This window comes from Scylla paramamosain, chromosome 36 (assembly GCF_035594125.1).
Source record: "Scylla paramamosain isolate STU-SP2022 chromosome 36, ASM3559412v1, whole genome shotgun sequence".
Classification (NCBI taxonomy): Eukaryota; Metazoa; Arthropoda; class Malacostraca; order Decapoda; family Portunidae; genus Scylla; species Scylla paramamosain.
This window is the reverse complement of record NC_087186.1, coordinates 6,601,908-6,616,946: the sequence shown is the minus strand read 5'-3', so window position 1 is coordinate 6,616,946 and position 15,039 is coordinate 6,601,908. Positions and strand designations below refer to the sequence as shown.

General features: G+C 42.0%; 1 protein-coding gene and 1 long non-coding RNA gene across 2 annotated transcripts in view; one reads left to right on the top strand and one right to left on the bottom strand.

The window, feature by feature from the left end:
* The window catches only part of LOC135090883 (uncharacterized), a 133,754-nt gene that overhangs the window by 54,029 nt on the left and 64,686 nt on the right, over window positions 1-15,039 (top strand). The window lies entirely within an intron of this gene.
* Window positions 1-15,039, bottom strand: part of LOC135090882 (uncharacterized) — a 104,478-nt gene that overhangs the window by 53,646 nt on the left and 35,793 nt on the right. Inside the window, exon 2 of the mRNA XM_063988035.1 lies at window positions 12,128-13,475. Coding sequence (XP_063844105.1) covers window positions 12,128-12,218 — 91 coding nt within the window. The 5' untranslated portion in view covers window positions 12,219-13,475. The remainder of the gene's footprint in view (window positions 1-12,127; window positions 13,476-15,039) is intronic.

Below are 15,039 nucleotides of genomic sequence, written 5' to 3'. Positions count from 1 at the left end.
ACTTGCTCTCTCCCTCCCTCCCTCCCTCCCCTTTCTTCCTCCCTTTACCTCTTACTGTCTCACTTGCTTTGTCTATGCTTCTCATGTACTCAAGCCTTTTTATCCTTTAAGTGCTTGTTTGCTTGCTTTATCAGTATTTTGGTTTATTCCTCTCTCTCTCTCTCTCTCTCTCTCCTCTCTCTCTCTCTCTCTCTCTCTCTCTCTCTCTCTCTCTCTCTCTCTCTCTCAAAAGAAGGTAGAGTGGCTCATGTCCTCATCTCCTCCCTCCCTCCCTCCCTCCCCTCCCCAGTGCACAGTTTACGCACTACTGAGGCGTTTGTTGTCCCTCTTGTAGCCACACACGATAACGTCTTGGTGACTTAACTACACCAACACTCCTCAGAGAAGCCGTGTGTGTGTGTGTGTGTGTGTGTGTGTGTGTGTGTGTGAACCCTGATGACTTTGTTGACTTAGTACTGCCTCGGGGGTTACAGCTTTGGTCTCTGCTAAGTGGGGTTCGATTTACGTGGGTAGAAAGGGACCGAGGGAAACCAGGTTAGCTAATTAGGGCCCCGTGAATGAGACAGGTGAGAGGGTACTCCTTGGTGCAGAGGCTTGTGTAAACTCCAACTGATTCACCTTCCCCTCCTTCACCTTTATGTAAGCTTAACTATTTCAGCAGACGAGGATCTAGACACGCCACCAGGATCAGTTTGACCAGTGCGACCGTAATCTTTATATGATAAGCGGCACCTCAGTGTTTTAAGTGTTTCTTGGCTATATTGAAACTCTTAGTGTCGATTTAGGGGGATGAGAGAGAGAGAGAGAGAGGAGGAGAGAGACGAGGAGAGAGAGAGAGGAGGAGAGAGAGAGGGAGAGAGAGAGAGAGAGAGAGAGAGAGAGAGAGAGAGAGAGAGAGAGAGAGAGAGAGAATCGTGTGTGTGTGTGTGTGTGTGTGTGTGTGTGTGTGTGTGTGTGTGTGTGTGTGTGTGTGTGTGTGTGTGCTCTCTGCCCTCATTTTAAGGTGTGATTATGATGACGTTTGCTCCTACAGTGCGGGCCGCTGATTGTTGCGGCGGAGAGGAAAACAACATCCCGCTATCATGGAGGGTGTGTCATTAGTAACGCACAGGTGAGTCCAGATGATGAGTCTCGTTAACCTGCTCCTCAGTGCGTGTTATGTGTTAGTGTCCTACCAGGTGCTCACCTCTCACACCACGCTTGTATTTTTTCCAAGAACTCAAAAATCCATTCAAAAATAAAAGTTTGGGAGAGGAAAGTCTTTATCGGTGCATTCTGAAGCTACCAAAAATTGCACCAATACTCGACAAAGTTTAAGCTGCGAGGAATTTTTCTATATATATATTTTATTTTTTTTATTTTTATTTTTTTTTTATTTCACATCGACGGTCAGCCTCGCCCAGCCTCGCCTGTCCCAGTCCTTCCATTTCTCCCCTTCCTCCATTCACCCTTTTCTCTCTCTCTCTCTCTCTCTCTCTCTCCCCCGGTCCTGGCTTTACCTACCTTCCTTCTCTCTCTCCTCTTTCTCTCCATTCCTGTTTCTCTCCTCTTCTTTTCACTCCACCCCTCGACTCAATCCAGTTCACTCCCATTCCTGGTTTTACCAACCTTTTTTTTTTCTCTCTTTCTCATTCCCTCTCTGCATGTTTCCCTTTCCTCTTCCTCCTTCCTTACTATTTTTCTTTCCGTTCTTTCTCCTTTTCTTTCCGTTTCCCTGTCTCTTATCCTTCCTTATAGTCCCTCCCAATCATTCTTTTCTCTCTTTTCATTCTCTTCCTCTTCCTTTGTCTCTTTCATGGCTCCCCCCTTTGCCTTTTCTTCTCGTATCTTTCTTTTTCTTTTTCTTCTTACACATCTCTCCTCTTTCCTTTATTATTCCTCCGTATTCTCCTTCCTCATTCATTCCTCCTTGCCTTCCTTCCCTTTATTGCATCTCTCCTTTCTCTATCATCCCTTCCTTCTACCTTCCTCCCCTTCTTTCTTACCGTCCCTCTAAGCCTCCCCACTCCCCACGCCCTCCCTATCCGTTCTCTCCTCCTTATTCCCCTTCCTCTTTCCTCTCCCTCCCCTCTTCCCTCGCCCCTCCCCCCTTCCCTCTTAGTTTCCCAGCGGTCGTGAGGGGAGCTCGTGGGATTAATCTGGTCAGTCGTGCCCAAAATGGTAATGAGTCACATTATCATTAAATTACTTGCCGTGGAAACCTGCATGATGGAAGATTTACCTGGATTTCCTGAACTTTACCTGACCCAACCCCCCTTTTTTTTTAAATTACGTGTTCAGTTATCTTTTTTTTTTCGTCTCCTAGTTACTTCCAGTCATTGTTTTTTCTCTCTGTTCATTCTCTTTCTCTTCCGTCCCTTTCTTACTGTTTCCCTTCTCGCTCTTTCTACTTTCCTTCTCGTCTCCTTGTCTCTTAGTCTTCTTTAAAGTCTCTCCCATTCATTGTTTTCTCTTTTCATTCAGTTTCTCTTCCTTGCTATTTTCCTTTTCGCTATTTCTCCTTTTCTTTTCGTCTCTTTGTCACTTAATCTTCTTTTACAGTCTCTCCCTATCATTATTTTCTCTCTTCATTCACCTTCTCTTCCATCCTACTTTCCCTTCCGTTCTTTCTCCTTTTCTTTTCGTTTTCTTGTCTCTTATCCTTCCTTATACCCCTCCCCAATCATTCTCTTTTCATTCCCTTCATCCTTTACGCCCTCAAGACAACACACGGTCTCCACACTCTCCTTCACGCCCCCCAAAATGTTCCACCCGGCCTCCTTCACGCCCCCCCAAATGTTCCACGCAGCCTCCTTCACGCCTCGGCATCCCCTCACAGGAGCCTCTTAACACGCCTCCCGCGTCTCGACAAGGGACTGGCGGGGGACAATGAGCGGCTCAGACTCTCCTCGGCCTTGTATTTGTTGAGGGTAATTGGAATGGCGGCGGTGGTGATGGTGGTGGTGGTGGTGGTGGTTGTGGTGGTGGTGGTGGTGGTATGAGACATTTAGTGATAGTTTTTTGATTGAGAGTTAGTGAATAAAAGAAGGTTAAAGGTTATAGAAGTAATGTAATTGTTAAAAAAGAGGAGGAAGAGTAATAAGCACAGGAATTAACAAAATATGGGGGAAAATGTAAAGATTAAGATGAAAAAAAGAAACGGGAGAAGAGGGGAAGAAAGTAGAGAAGAGGGAAAAGTGATAATTAAGAAAATAATGTGTGTTTATGAATGTAAAAAGGAAGGAAGATTGGTGAAGAAACTAAATGAAGAGGGGAAAAGGATAAAAATGATAATAATATGTATGGAGGGGGGCGGGGAGGACGTCTTTGTGTATATAAAATTCCCACCTTCATTATGATTTTATAAAAGTACCCTTACACCCGTTTATTATTAATTCCTGTACGTGTTTTCAGTCTCCATCTCTCACCGCATCTCGTAATTTTTCCTTCTCTCCCTCTTCTTTCCATCCCTCACATTCAGTTCTGGAGTGTTTTCCCTTGCTGCTATATTTGCTCTCAATAATTTTACCTGTCAGAGCGCACGCCATTACCAGACTACCTGTGCATCTCACTTTTCATGTATATATATTCCCATCAGATGCTCTCTCTCTCTCTCTCTCTCTCTCTCTCTCTCTCTCTCTCTCTCTCTCTCTCTCTCTCTCTCTCTCTCTCTCTCTCTCTCTCTCTCTCTCTCTCTCTCTCTCTCTCTCTCTCTCAACCCTTTCCATATATTAAATTCTATCTATTCCCCTTCCTTTCTTTCATTTCTCCCTTCCTCGCTTGTGATCTTTCTTACCCCTTCGTCTATTTTCCAGCTTATTTTTCCGTGTGACTTTCAATCCACTTTGCTGATGTTCTGCTTGTCCTTTATCGCCTTCTGTTCCTCCAGCACTCCACTCCCCCGCTCCTTGTCGCTCTTATTGCGTTGGGGGGACTCTGGTGCACTCGTATTAGCAAGAGACAGGCGGACAAGGTGAGGAGAAGGCTACGTTTGAAGGTTTCTGTCCCCTGCAAACCACACAAACTTAGTCATCAAAAGTTTGCCAGTCTTCGATCTCTCGCCGTTGTCTCCTGGCTCGACACATTCTCTTGAAGTGGTCATCTCTCTCTCTCTCTCTCTCTCTCTCTCTCTCTCTCTCTCTCTCTCTCTCTCTCTCTCTCTCTCTCTCTCTCTCTCTCTCTCTGTCGGAAGAATTATGTTGTTTTGCTGTTTTCTTGTGCTTTTCTTCTTCTTCTTCTTCTTCTTCTTCTTCTTCTTCTTCTTCTTCTTCTTCTTTTTTTTTCTTTTTCTTCTTCTTTTTCTTCTTCTTCTTCTTCTTCTTCTTCTTCTTCTTCTTCTTCTTCTTCTTCTTCTTCTTCTTCTTCTTCTTCTTCTTCTTCTTCTTCCACTCACCTTCATAGAAGTTTTCATATTTGTCCTTGCTTTGTTCTCCTCCGCCTCCTCCTCAATGTCTTCCTCTTCCTCCTCTTGCTCCTCCTATTCCTCCTCTGTGGGTGAAATCAATTTACTGAGTCTTGTGAAGGCGAAGCATAAGGCGGTTTAGCACTCCGTTCCACCGTTCTTTTCTCTCTCTTTCTTTTGTGTTCGTGTGTGGTGGAAACAGACAAGATGAGCTGCGAGAGGTAGACTGACTCTCTCTCTCTCTCTCTCTCTCTCTCTCTCTCTCTCTCTCTCTCTCTCTCTCTCTCTCTCTCTCTCTCTCTCTCTCTCTCTCTCTCTCTCTCTCTTTCTCTTTCCAGTATCCCTTCAAGCAGCAGAGGGATTGGTCTTGGAGTTCCATGGACAAATAAACAGGAAACTTGGCTGAAAACAAGAAGAGTATTTCGCTCCCTGGGCTGCTTTGAGAGACGCGAGGAAATTCTGCATATGACTCTTGATCTGTCCATCATTCGTTTTGTTTAGCTTTTTTTCTGTTTAGATTTTTCGTTGTTGTCTTGTTATATCGTTGCTAAGCTTTTTTTAGTGATTTTTTTTTTGTGATTTTTTTATGTTTTGTTTGTGTATATTCGATTTTGTTTAGCTTTCTTTCTTTTTAGATTTTCCTTATCTTATTATTTTGTTTTTTTTTCGTTTTTCTTATGCTTTTTACGTTATTTTTCAGGTATATTGTTTTATTTTAATTACATTGTGTGTTTTTGTTTTTTTTCTTTCTTTCTTTTATTTATTTTTTTCTAGTTTAACAGTTATATTATTTTATTTCTATTTCATTGTCAGGTTTGGCAGATTGTTCTTCATTATAATTTTGGAAGCTGCTGTGTTTTCATTCTCTTTTATTTATTTTTCCTTGTTTTTGCTGATCATATGCATTGTCTTGTTTGTGTTTTGAGTTTTGACTCGCGATTCTTTCTTGGCATTTTTTTTGTATTTTTTTTTCTGGTGAGCAGTGTGCTGTAGTTGTGTTTCTTTTGTTTTCTTGCCTTTTTTCATGTCTATTTTTTTTTCTTTAGGCGTGTGATGTCTTTTCCTCCTCACCTTTTTTCATGTGTTTTGGATTTTTTTTTTCTCGTCGTAGTGTGCTGCAGCTGTGTTTCTTTTGTTTTCTTGTCTTTCATGTTTTTCTTTCGTCAGTCGTGTGATGGAGTTTTCTTTTTATTCTTTTATTTTTTTCATGTCTTATTTCCTTTTTTTTTATCAGTAGTGTGGTGCAGTTGTCTTTTATTATCACGTCTTCTTTTTTCTACATGTCCTGGTGTGTTTTCATGGCCTGGGGGCGACTGCTGGCTGGCTGGCTGGCTGGCTGGCTGGTTCTTATCTGATAACGTGACAGGCTGGATTCAATCTGCTCACTGAGATTGGTTTCCTGACCCTGCATCGCCTCACTCACCTCCGACCTTACACCTTAAACCTCCCAACACCTGTCTGCTTTCCCGCCCCTCACTCTTCCCTCACGTTTCCCTCTCTTTCCCCTCCCCACAGACTATTCTTCCCTCACTTACGTCATCGCTTCTTCCCTCACTCATTCATCTTTTATGTTACTCAACTCTACACTCTCCTTTTCCTCTTACTCCTACATACTGTTTTTTATCACTAGTCCTTTTTTTTTTTCACTCTCTCTCACATCAGACTATTCCTCCCACACTCGTTATAGATCCTTCCCTTCCTCTCTCCTTTTTGTTTTCTTTTTATTATTCAACTTCACACACACACATATCTTCCAGCTCTCCTCCTTGTTGTCCTCCTTCTCCTCCTCTTCCTGGTACACCTACGCCTTCCTCCCTCTCTTAACACACCCACACCAAACCTCACCTCATTCACTCCTCAACTCCTTAACTCGCTTTTTTCTTCTGTCACTCAACACCAGGCATACATACTCACTCCTTCGTGTCCTCTACGTACCCCTGTTTATAAGTATCTTCCACCCACAGATGCTACACTTCTCTAAGCTCACCTACTTATGTTTCGCTTCGCTATTTCGTTTTTAGTCGTATTCAGTTTAACACACGGTCTTTCCCTCGTTACTGCGTCCACGTCTGTTACAAGCACACCTTGACAATCCTTTACCCTTCTTACACGCCTCTCTCTCCTCTTGCCTGCACCCGCCAGGTAAGGTGAAGGTAGGCTAGGATATCAAAGGTGTATTCTGGAACGTAAAGAATTTTGGACCTTTGATGGGAAGGAGCAGCAACATTTGGTGTGTTTTCAGTGGGGTTTCTCTCTCTCTCTCTCTCTCTCTCTCTCTCTCTCTCTCTCTCTCTCTCTCTCTCTCTCTCTCTCTCTCTCTCTCTCTCTCTCTCTCTCTCTCTCTCGTTGATATTTTTTGTTGATTTATCGTACTGTGTTCACGTGAGTCACTTTTTATAATTAAGTTTATGGTGCATATGTTTCAGTGCATTAATTTAATCAACAGAGTGCATCGTTACCATAAGTTTTCTCCATGTAGTCTCTCTCTCTCTCTCTCTCTCTCTCTCTCTCTCTCTCTCTCTCTCTCTCTCTCTCTCTCTCTCTCTCTCTCTCTCTCTCTCTCTCTCTCTCTCTCTCTCAGACCACACATCTCTTTTTTCTTTGTTTCCCTTTTCTTTCCCCTCTTCTTCCTTGCATTCTGTTTTCCACCATTAATCTGCCTTTTGCTCACGCCTTTTCTTTTTCTTCTTTCTTTTCTTTCTTTTGTTGCTTTTGACGCAGTTTAATTAATTTCTGTCGACACTTCCTTTACTTTCATTAGGCTTCGATTTGTTCATTCTCTCTCTCTCTCTCTCTCTCTCTCTCTCTCTCTCTCTCTCTCTCTCTCTCTCTCTCTCTCTCTCTCTCTCTCTCTCTCTCTCTCTCTCTCTCTCTCTCTCTCTCTCTCTCTCTCTCTCTCTCTCTCTCTCTCTCTCTCTCTCTCTCTCTCTTACAGCAACGTTTATTACTATCTATTAATTTCTGACATGTGATCGCTTGGCACACTTTCATTATATTTTTTCTCTCTCACTTCACAATTTCTGTTCTCTGGTGGATGAGATTCCCTTCACTCACTGCTTCAATTAATTACCTTCGCGTTCATAGTTCACGCCTTATCGTTCACTCTTTTCACATTTCTCACACTCGAGGGAAGAAGGAGGAGGGGCGGAGGGACTTGCATCGCTTTGATATCTTGCTAACCCGTTATTTATTTATTTATTTTTTTCATATCGTGTCTTTGTGTTGCGCCTTGTTCGCCTCTCAAGTGCAAGGTCAGGTTGTAGCGGCGTCATACCTGTGCGGTACCTGTGAGTTCTTGGTTGTGTTTGAATTGTTGCCTTGAGTTTCAGTGGTCCTCCAGAACATTAATCTATTTTATTTTCTTCTTTATTTTTGTTTCTTTTCAGCAGCTGTTCTTATGAGTTCAAATATACGTTTTTTTTTTTTTCGTTTTTTTTTTTGTAGTTCTTTTCCTTGACATCTCGTTTTCTTAGGTTTCAGTGCTGCTCCAAAATATTATTCTATCAGTTCTTTTATTTTCTTATGTGTCTCACATTTTTATTTATTTATTTATTTATTTTTTTATTTCTACAGTTCTCCCTGTGACTTGAAATATACAGTTTCTCTTTTTTTTTTTCCCTTGATATTTGGATTGATTAATTTTTGTTTATTTCCTTCGGTTTCCTTGCTCCACCAAAACCGTACTCCTTCATTTTTCCTTCTCATCTCTCTCTCTCTCTCTCTCTCTCTCTCTCTCTCTCTCTCTCTCTCTCTCTCTCTCTCTCTCTCTCTCTCTCTCTCTCTCTCTCTCTCTCTCTCTCTCTCTCTCTCTCTTTTTTTTTTTTTTTTTTTTACAGTTGTTACTATGACGAAATATGCGGCTCATCGTTGTCTCTTAAGTAATATGCAATAAATTACTTGACATCCCGTGTGGCTAATGTTACTTTACTGTTTGGGTTTCCTTGCTGCACCAAAATATTAATCTATAAGTTATTTTTATATTCTCTCTCCCTCATCAGCCTCCCCCAAGCCGTTTTTCTAACAGTTGTGTTAGCTATTAACCCTTTTATTTTCTTCTTTCCTCCTCTACCCTTTGTATATTTTAGTAGTGGTTTCTATGATTTCAAGTAAAAGGTTTTTCATTTTCTTTTTAAATATTTTCACATCATCGCTAATAAATTATATGACATCTCGTGTGAATAATTTCTCATACTCAATCATTTTTCTCATTCACCTTTACTTTTCATTGCTTTCATGTTAATTCGTCTTCTCAGTGTTTGGTCGCAGTAATAATTCCTAAAAGATCTGTATGGATTCGGTTGTTTTATTTATTTATTTATTTATTTATTTATTCACTTATTTATTTATTTGTAAGACAGTGGACGGATATGTAGAAAATATATTTTGGAGTTTTCATATTTTATGTTGAGGAAATTTTGGGTGAACACGATTGGTATGCAGAAATAACACTGCAGAGAACCGAAAAACAGTCCCCATCAAACACTGAAAGAAGAGAAAGAAAGCAAGGAGGAAAGAAAAAGAAAGAGGAAAACACGTACACCAAGATAACCTTCAGGAAATACAACAACATCGTAAACAAAAACACCACCTTCACTACTACCACTACTACTACTACTACTACCACCACCACCACTACTACTACTACTTCAACTACCACCAGCACCACCACCACCACCAATACTACTACTACTACTACTACTACTACTACTACTATTACTACTACTACAACAACAACAACAAGAACAACCACCACCACCACCACACGCCAGAATTGCATGCCACAAACCACGTCATGTCTTGGTGAGCGGCGTCTTCTCTTGCTACAACCACAGCTGCATTTTGGGAGAAGGGGCAGGGGAGGGAGGAAGGAAGGAAGGAAGGAAAGGAAAGGAGAGGAGAGAAGGAGGCATGAAGGGAAGGAGGAGAAATGGAGGTGGTTGTGAAAGGCTCGTCAGGTGGAAGGATGCAAGAAAAACTAGTATAAAAAAAGGAAAGGCAAGAAAGGGAAGGGAAAAAATGCAAGAGGGTTGTGCGAGAGAAAACAAGAGAATTAATGAGATGAAATTAGAAAGCCTTGATAGTGGAAAGTGGGGCGATGATAGTGATACTGGAAGAAGAAGAGAAGAAGAAGAAAAATAGAAGAAGAATGAAGAGAAAAGAATAAGAATAATAAGAAATACAAGGAGGAGAATAAAAATAAGATTGAGTATAAGAAGTGGAAAGAGAACAATAACAACAACAAGGAGCAGAAGAAGAAGAAGAAGAAGAAGAAGAAAAAGAAGAAGGGTAAAAGACGAGAAGAAGAAGAAAAAAACGAAGAAAAAGAAGAATTAAAATAACAAGAAGACTGAGAAGAAAAAAAAAAGTAGAACGAAAATATTAGTAAGAGAAACAGTAACAACAACAACTTATCAAGATAGAAGAGAAGCAATAGAAAAAAAAAGGAGGAAACTAAAGACGAAGCAGAAGGAAAATAATAAACAAGAAAGAGAAAACAAGACAGAAGGTGATGTTGATAATGGTGAAGGAGGAGGAGGAGGAGGAAAATGGCGATAAGAAGGACGAGAAGAAGTAGAAAGTGAAGGGGAGAAGAAGACGAAGTAGAACAAGAACAATAGTAACAAGAACAACAACAACAAAGAAGAAAAAGAAGAAGAAGAAGAAGAAGAAGAGAAAAAGAAAAGTGACAGCAAACACAACAAACGTTCCTCATCTATTCTCAATAACCAAGAATCAAGAGAAAGAAAGAAAAAAAGAGGTAGAGAAACGAAACTGTAAGAACGCAACAAAAAATAGAGAAAAAATGTAAATGAGGAAAATAAACAGGAGAGACAGACAGAGAATAATGGACAAGAAATACGTGCGAAAAACAGCGAAGAAGAATAATATTGCAGGAATAACCAAAACATGATAAGGGAAAATGAATGAGAATATAAGAATGAGAAAGAAAAAAAATATGATTATTTAAACAAAAACAAAAAAGAAACATGAAAGCGAAAATTTGAATAAGAAAACGTGACACAGATAGTAGCACATGAACTGGAGAGAAAGAAAAAATAGTGCGTGTGAGGGAAAACTTACGAAAAAAGGATGTAATAATGAGAGAGAGAGAGAGAGAGAGAGAGAGAGAGAGAGAGAGAGAGAGAGAGAGAGAGAGAGAGAGAGAGAGAGAGAGAGTGTAAATGAGAAAACTTAACGGCAAAACCAGAGAAAAAGGTCTGAGTAAAGGAGACAAGACTACGAATAGAGAAGGAAATACAGAAAATTAAATTAGAAACAATTCAAAAGGTGTGGACAGAGAAGGAAATGAAAGCAGTACTGTGGCAAAAGAGAAACAGGAAATTAAATAGATGACGGAAAGGGAACAAAAAAAAAAAAAAAAACACGCGCGCACTCACTAACAGAGAGAGAGAGAGAGAGAGAGAGAGAGAGAGAGAGAGAGAGAGAGAGAGAGCATTATACCCTTCTAGATTAGCAGCAGAAAACTTAGGTAAAAGGATTAAAAGTCATGAAGATTACACTCAGCTAAAGCGTGACGGGGAAACAGATGAAAAGTAAGACACGGACAGAAAAACGAAACAGGAATAGGAAGCAGAGGATGATGACAGTGGAGGAGAGGGAGAGGGAGAGAGTGAGGGGAAAGGTGGGAGTGAGAAATGAGGAAACTTCTGAAGGTATACTGAGATAAGTTACAGAATAGCAATGGAAGCAAAGCAAAGGAGGGAACCTGCGAAGATAATGGTTATGGTAATGTGTGTGTGTGTGTGTGTGTGTGTGTGTGTGTGTGTGTGTGTGTGTGTGTGTGTGTGTGTGTGTGTGTGTGTGTGTGTGTTTTGTTCATTTTTTTTCTTTTTTTTTTTCTTTTTGCTTTCTGACCACCATGATGAAGATAGATTTTGAACATAGCCTCGATTTTGGCTCATGCATCAGAGACCGAAAAACACGAGGCATGATAGTGAGTGGAAATGCGAACTCACTGGAGAGCAAATACAAAGGCAGGCCAGAGAGAGAGAGAGAGAGAGAGAGAGAGAGAGAGAGAGAGAGAGAGAGAGAAGACAGGTAGGCAGCATCACAGAGAGAGAAATAAATGCAGTACTAATTAAAGCGAAGAAGTCAAAATTTTCACACAAGTCTGATGACCCTACTCTTTTTAAGGGAGAGATTAGAAGACGGGGGAAGGGAAGCACAAGGCGAGAGAGAAAGAGAGAAGAAAAATACTACTACTAATTAAAAGAGAGATGTCAAAAGTTTTCATAGAGACTGAATAAATCTCGGTACTTTTATTGAGAGAGGAACTAAGAGGGAAAAGAGGTGGAGGGAGGAGGTAATGAGGAATTGTGGGAGGCTAAGTGAAAGGAATGGAAGAGTGAAATGTTTCTCAGATGGAAGGACACGGGAAGGGGATAAAGGTTTGGGAAATGTATGGGATAACACAGGGATGAAGAGGACTCACTGAAGGGGAGAAGGTAGAAGGGAGTCCTGGGAGGTGGATTGTGAAAGGGGCGGCAAGGACTTAGGGAGGGGAGATGCAGGGGGAAGAAAAGGGGTATGGGAAGAGAGCACAGGGAGGAAGGGGAATCACTGAGGGGAGAAAGGTGAGAGGGAAGGAGGAAGGGAAGAGGACGAGGGGAGAACCGTGAGAAGGGGCTAGAGTGGAGATGCAAGGGGAGGAGGAAGGGGGCGAATGGAGAAAGGTGAAATGGAAGGAAGAGGAGGGGAGTGGAGGAGGGGAGGAAAAGGGCTTACCTGGGAGGGGCCGGACAGGTGGTAGAAAAACGCACGTCACAACCAGGAGAACTTGAATCCAACCGGCTGCTTTTGACACCCACAGGTCCATCTTGCCGAGTCGTGTTGAGCTTTTACAGTGTTCCCTTTCTCTCTCTCTCTCTCTCTCTTTCTTTCTGTCCCTCTCTCCGCTCTGTTATATCTCCGTGGTGTTTGTGTATTACGGTTTGTTATCGTGCCTGTGTTACGTGTTCTGTATCTTAAGTGTCCCTTTCTTGTTTTCCTGATCCACTGTTTTGTTTCTGATTGGTATTGTCATGCCTCTCTGCCTTTCCACATGTTTCTCTTCTGTTTTCTCTCTTTCCACTATTTCACGTATTTCTAGACCTCTTTCATCCGCATTTCACTACTTTTCTCACGTTTCTTTTTCGCCCGTGTGGTGGAGTAATGTTTCTTTACTACACGTATTTTTCCCTCTCCTTTTATTCCGTTGGTGTTCACTGTTTCATCCTTTCCAGCCTTTTTTTTTCTTTTTTTCTTTTTCTTTTTTTTATCTTACTGTTTCCCCACTTCCTTCTGCGTTGCGGCGGTGACCTCTTCCCGGACTGTCTGTTATCGATTACAAGACTCAGTAAGCGTCCTCGTTTCGGCAGGTTAACGTGAAGGGTTGGTACGCCTGGCCATCATGCATGTATGAAGCGAAAGAGAGAGAGAGAGAGAGAGAGAGAGAGAGAGAGAGAGAGAGAGAGAGAGAGAGAGAGAGAGAGAGAGAGAGAGAGAGAGAGGAAACAGGACACAGCGGCTGGAAATGTCTTTGATAGCTTCGTTTTCTGCTGTGCTTCCTGCTGTTTTAAATAGCCTCTGCTGCTCCCTCGCTATTCCTCTTGATGGCGGTGTAAAATGTACGTTTCTTCTCTTAGGGGGTGCCACACAAGTACAGCACGTTTTCTCTCTGTCCTTTGCCGTGTGTTGTTTACCCTAGTGTTTGATATGGAACCCGTGATATGGAGACGTTGAGGTTTGCTTCTTCTTCTTCTTTTTTTTTTTTTTGGCTTAGTTCTGTTGATTTTTTTTTTTTTTTAAGGCAAATTTACGCGATATGTTGAGTGGAGTGTGTCTTTTGTACTTAAAGATCCTAGCGCACGCAAAATGTACAGTAATTGCGTGCAGTGAGTGAGGTGACTTCCGCTGCTTGAGTGACACATGTAGCTAACAAGAATATATTATATATTTTTACCTTCAATCATCTTTGTATTTATGTATTTTTTTTCTTCTGTTTTATTCATTTATTCTCTCTCGTCCGTCACTTCGCTCGCTTTTCACTGTTTCCATTTTCCTTCGTCCCGTGTCGTGCTGTCCTCTGCCCGGCCTGTGGGAAGAACGTAAGTGTTAAGTTCTGCAATATATCTGAGTAATTTTTGGTCTTATTGCCTCGTGCTTGAGACACGTGCTGGTGGTGGTGGTGGTGGTGGTGAAGGAGAATAGATGGTGAAAGTGCCGTTGGAGTTCTTGGCAGTAGTAGTAATGTGAGAATGGTGATGGTGGTAGTAGAAAAGGTTAGTGGATGTGTGTTGGTTTTAGTGGCAGTGGTGGTGATGATACAGCTGAAGGAAATAGTGGTGGCAGTGCTGTTTGTGGTAGTGGTGGTTGAGGTGGTGGTGGTGAGAGAGTGGATAATGGATGAGGTGGTGCAGTTTTCAGTCGTAGCTGAAATGTGGTAGTGGTGGTGGTGATGCAGGTGATGAAAGTAGTGGTGGTAGTGTTGTTTGTGGTGGTGGTGGTGGTGGTGGTGGTGGTGGTGGTGGTGATAGTGATGGTGGTGGAAACGGTGAGAGACCGGATAATGGACGTGGTGGTGTAGTTTTCAGTGTTAGCAGTAATGTGGCAATGGTGGTGATGCTGGTGATGGAAGTGGTGGTGGTAAGGTTTTGGATGGTGGTGAAGTGAGTAGCAACGAGGGTATGGATTACACGGATTACAAAGGATTAGACCCATTAACAGACCTTCATGACAATCCTACTTTGATTTTACTGCGGTACACAACACTGACTCAAACACAATACTGAAACAGACTATAAAGGAACATGTACAGGAGCTTCTTTGGATCTTGCTGCAACATTAGAGATAGGAGAGAGAGAGGTTTTGCAGAGAAGAGTATGAATGCTTCTAAGGTATTGTATTGTGAGTTGTGTAGGTGAAGGAACAGTGTGGAAGAGTGGAGGTGAAGGTGGTAGGCATGGTGGGGGGGGGGGCTTTAACTCCCTATGAGACAGTATTCCACATCATTGACTCTTCACTTATCTTTACACTAGACTCTTAAATAGTTATGTTGTGTAGGAAAGATAAAATTAACCTCCCGTTCTCTCTTCGGTGCGTCCTTGCTAACCATTTTATACAGTCTCAATGTGGTGTCTGGTGCAGTGGCTGGCGCGTCTGGCTACGAATCAGCGGGACCTGGTTGAGCCTGTTAAGGAGGTTTGTGTGTGTGTGTGTGTGTGTGTGTGTGTGTGTGTGTGTGTGTGTGTGTATTTATGGTTTGTTTTGTTATTCTTTTATAATGTACTTGTAGTGGTAGTGATGGAAGTAGTAGTAGTAGTAGTAGTAATAGTAGTAGTAGTATTAGTAGCAGTAGTAGCAGTAGTAGTAGATCCTTCCTTTGGGATGATCAATAAATGGGTAGCTTGGGAAACCTGGGGAAGGTAAAGTGGAAAGTCGGATGTCACAGCGGCGTGGCGTGCTGGAGTAAGGGACATCACGCACCACAGACTCAGACGAAGTGAGTGCTGAGGCGAGGCGGGACTACAGTGTATGTCGCAGTGTTTGGCCCAGCCTTTACTATCCGAGTGTCACGAAGAGATGACTAGAGAAGGAAAGGTCTTTGTGTGACAGAGGTGGTGGTGGTGAAGGAAGGGCTGACTCGTGTTAGTTGGTGT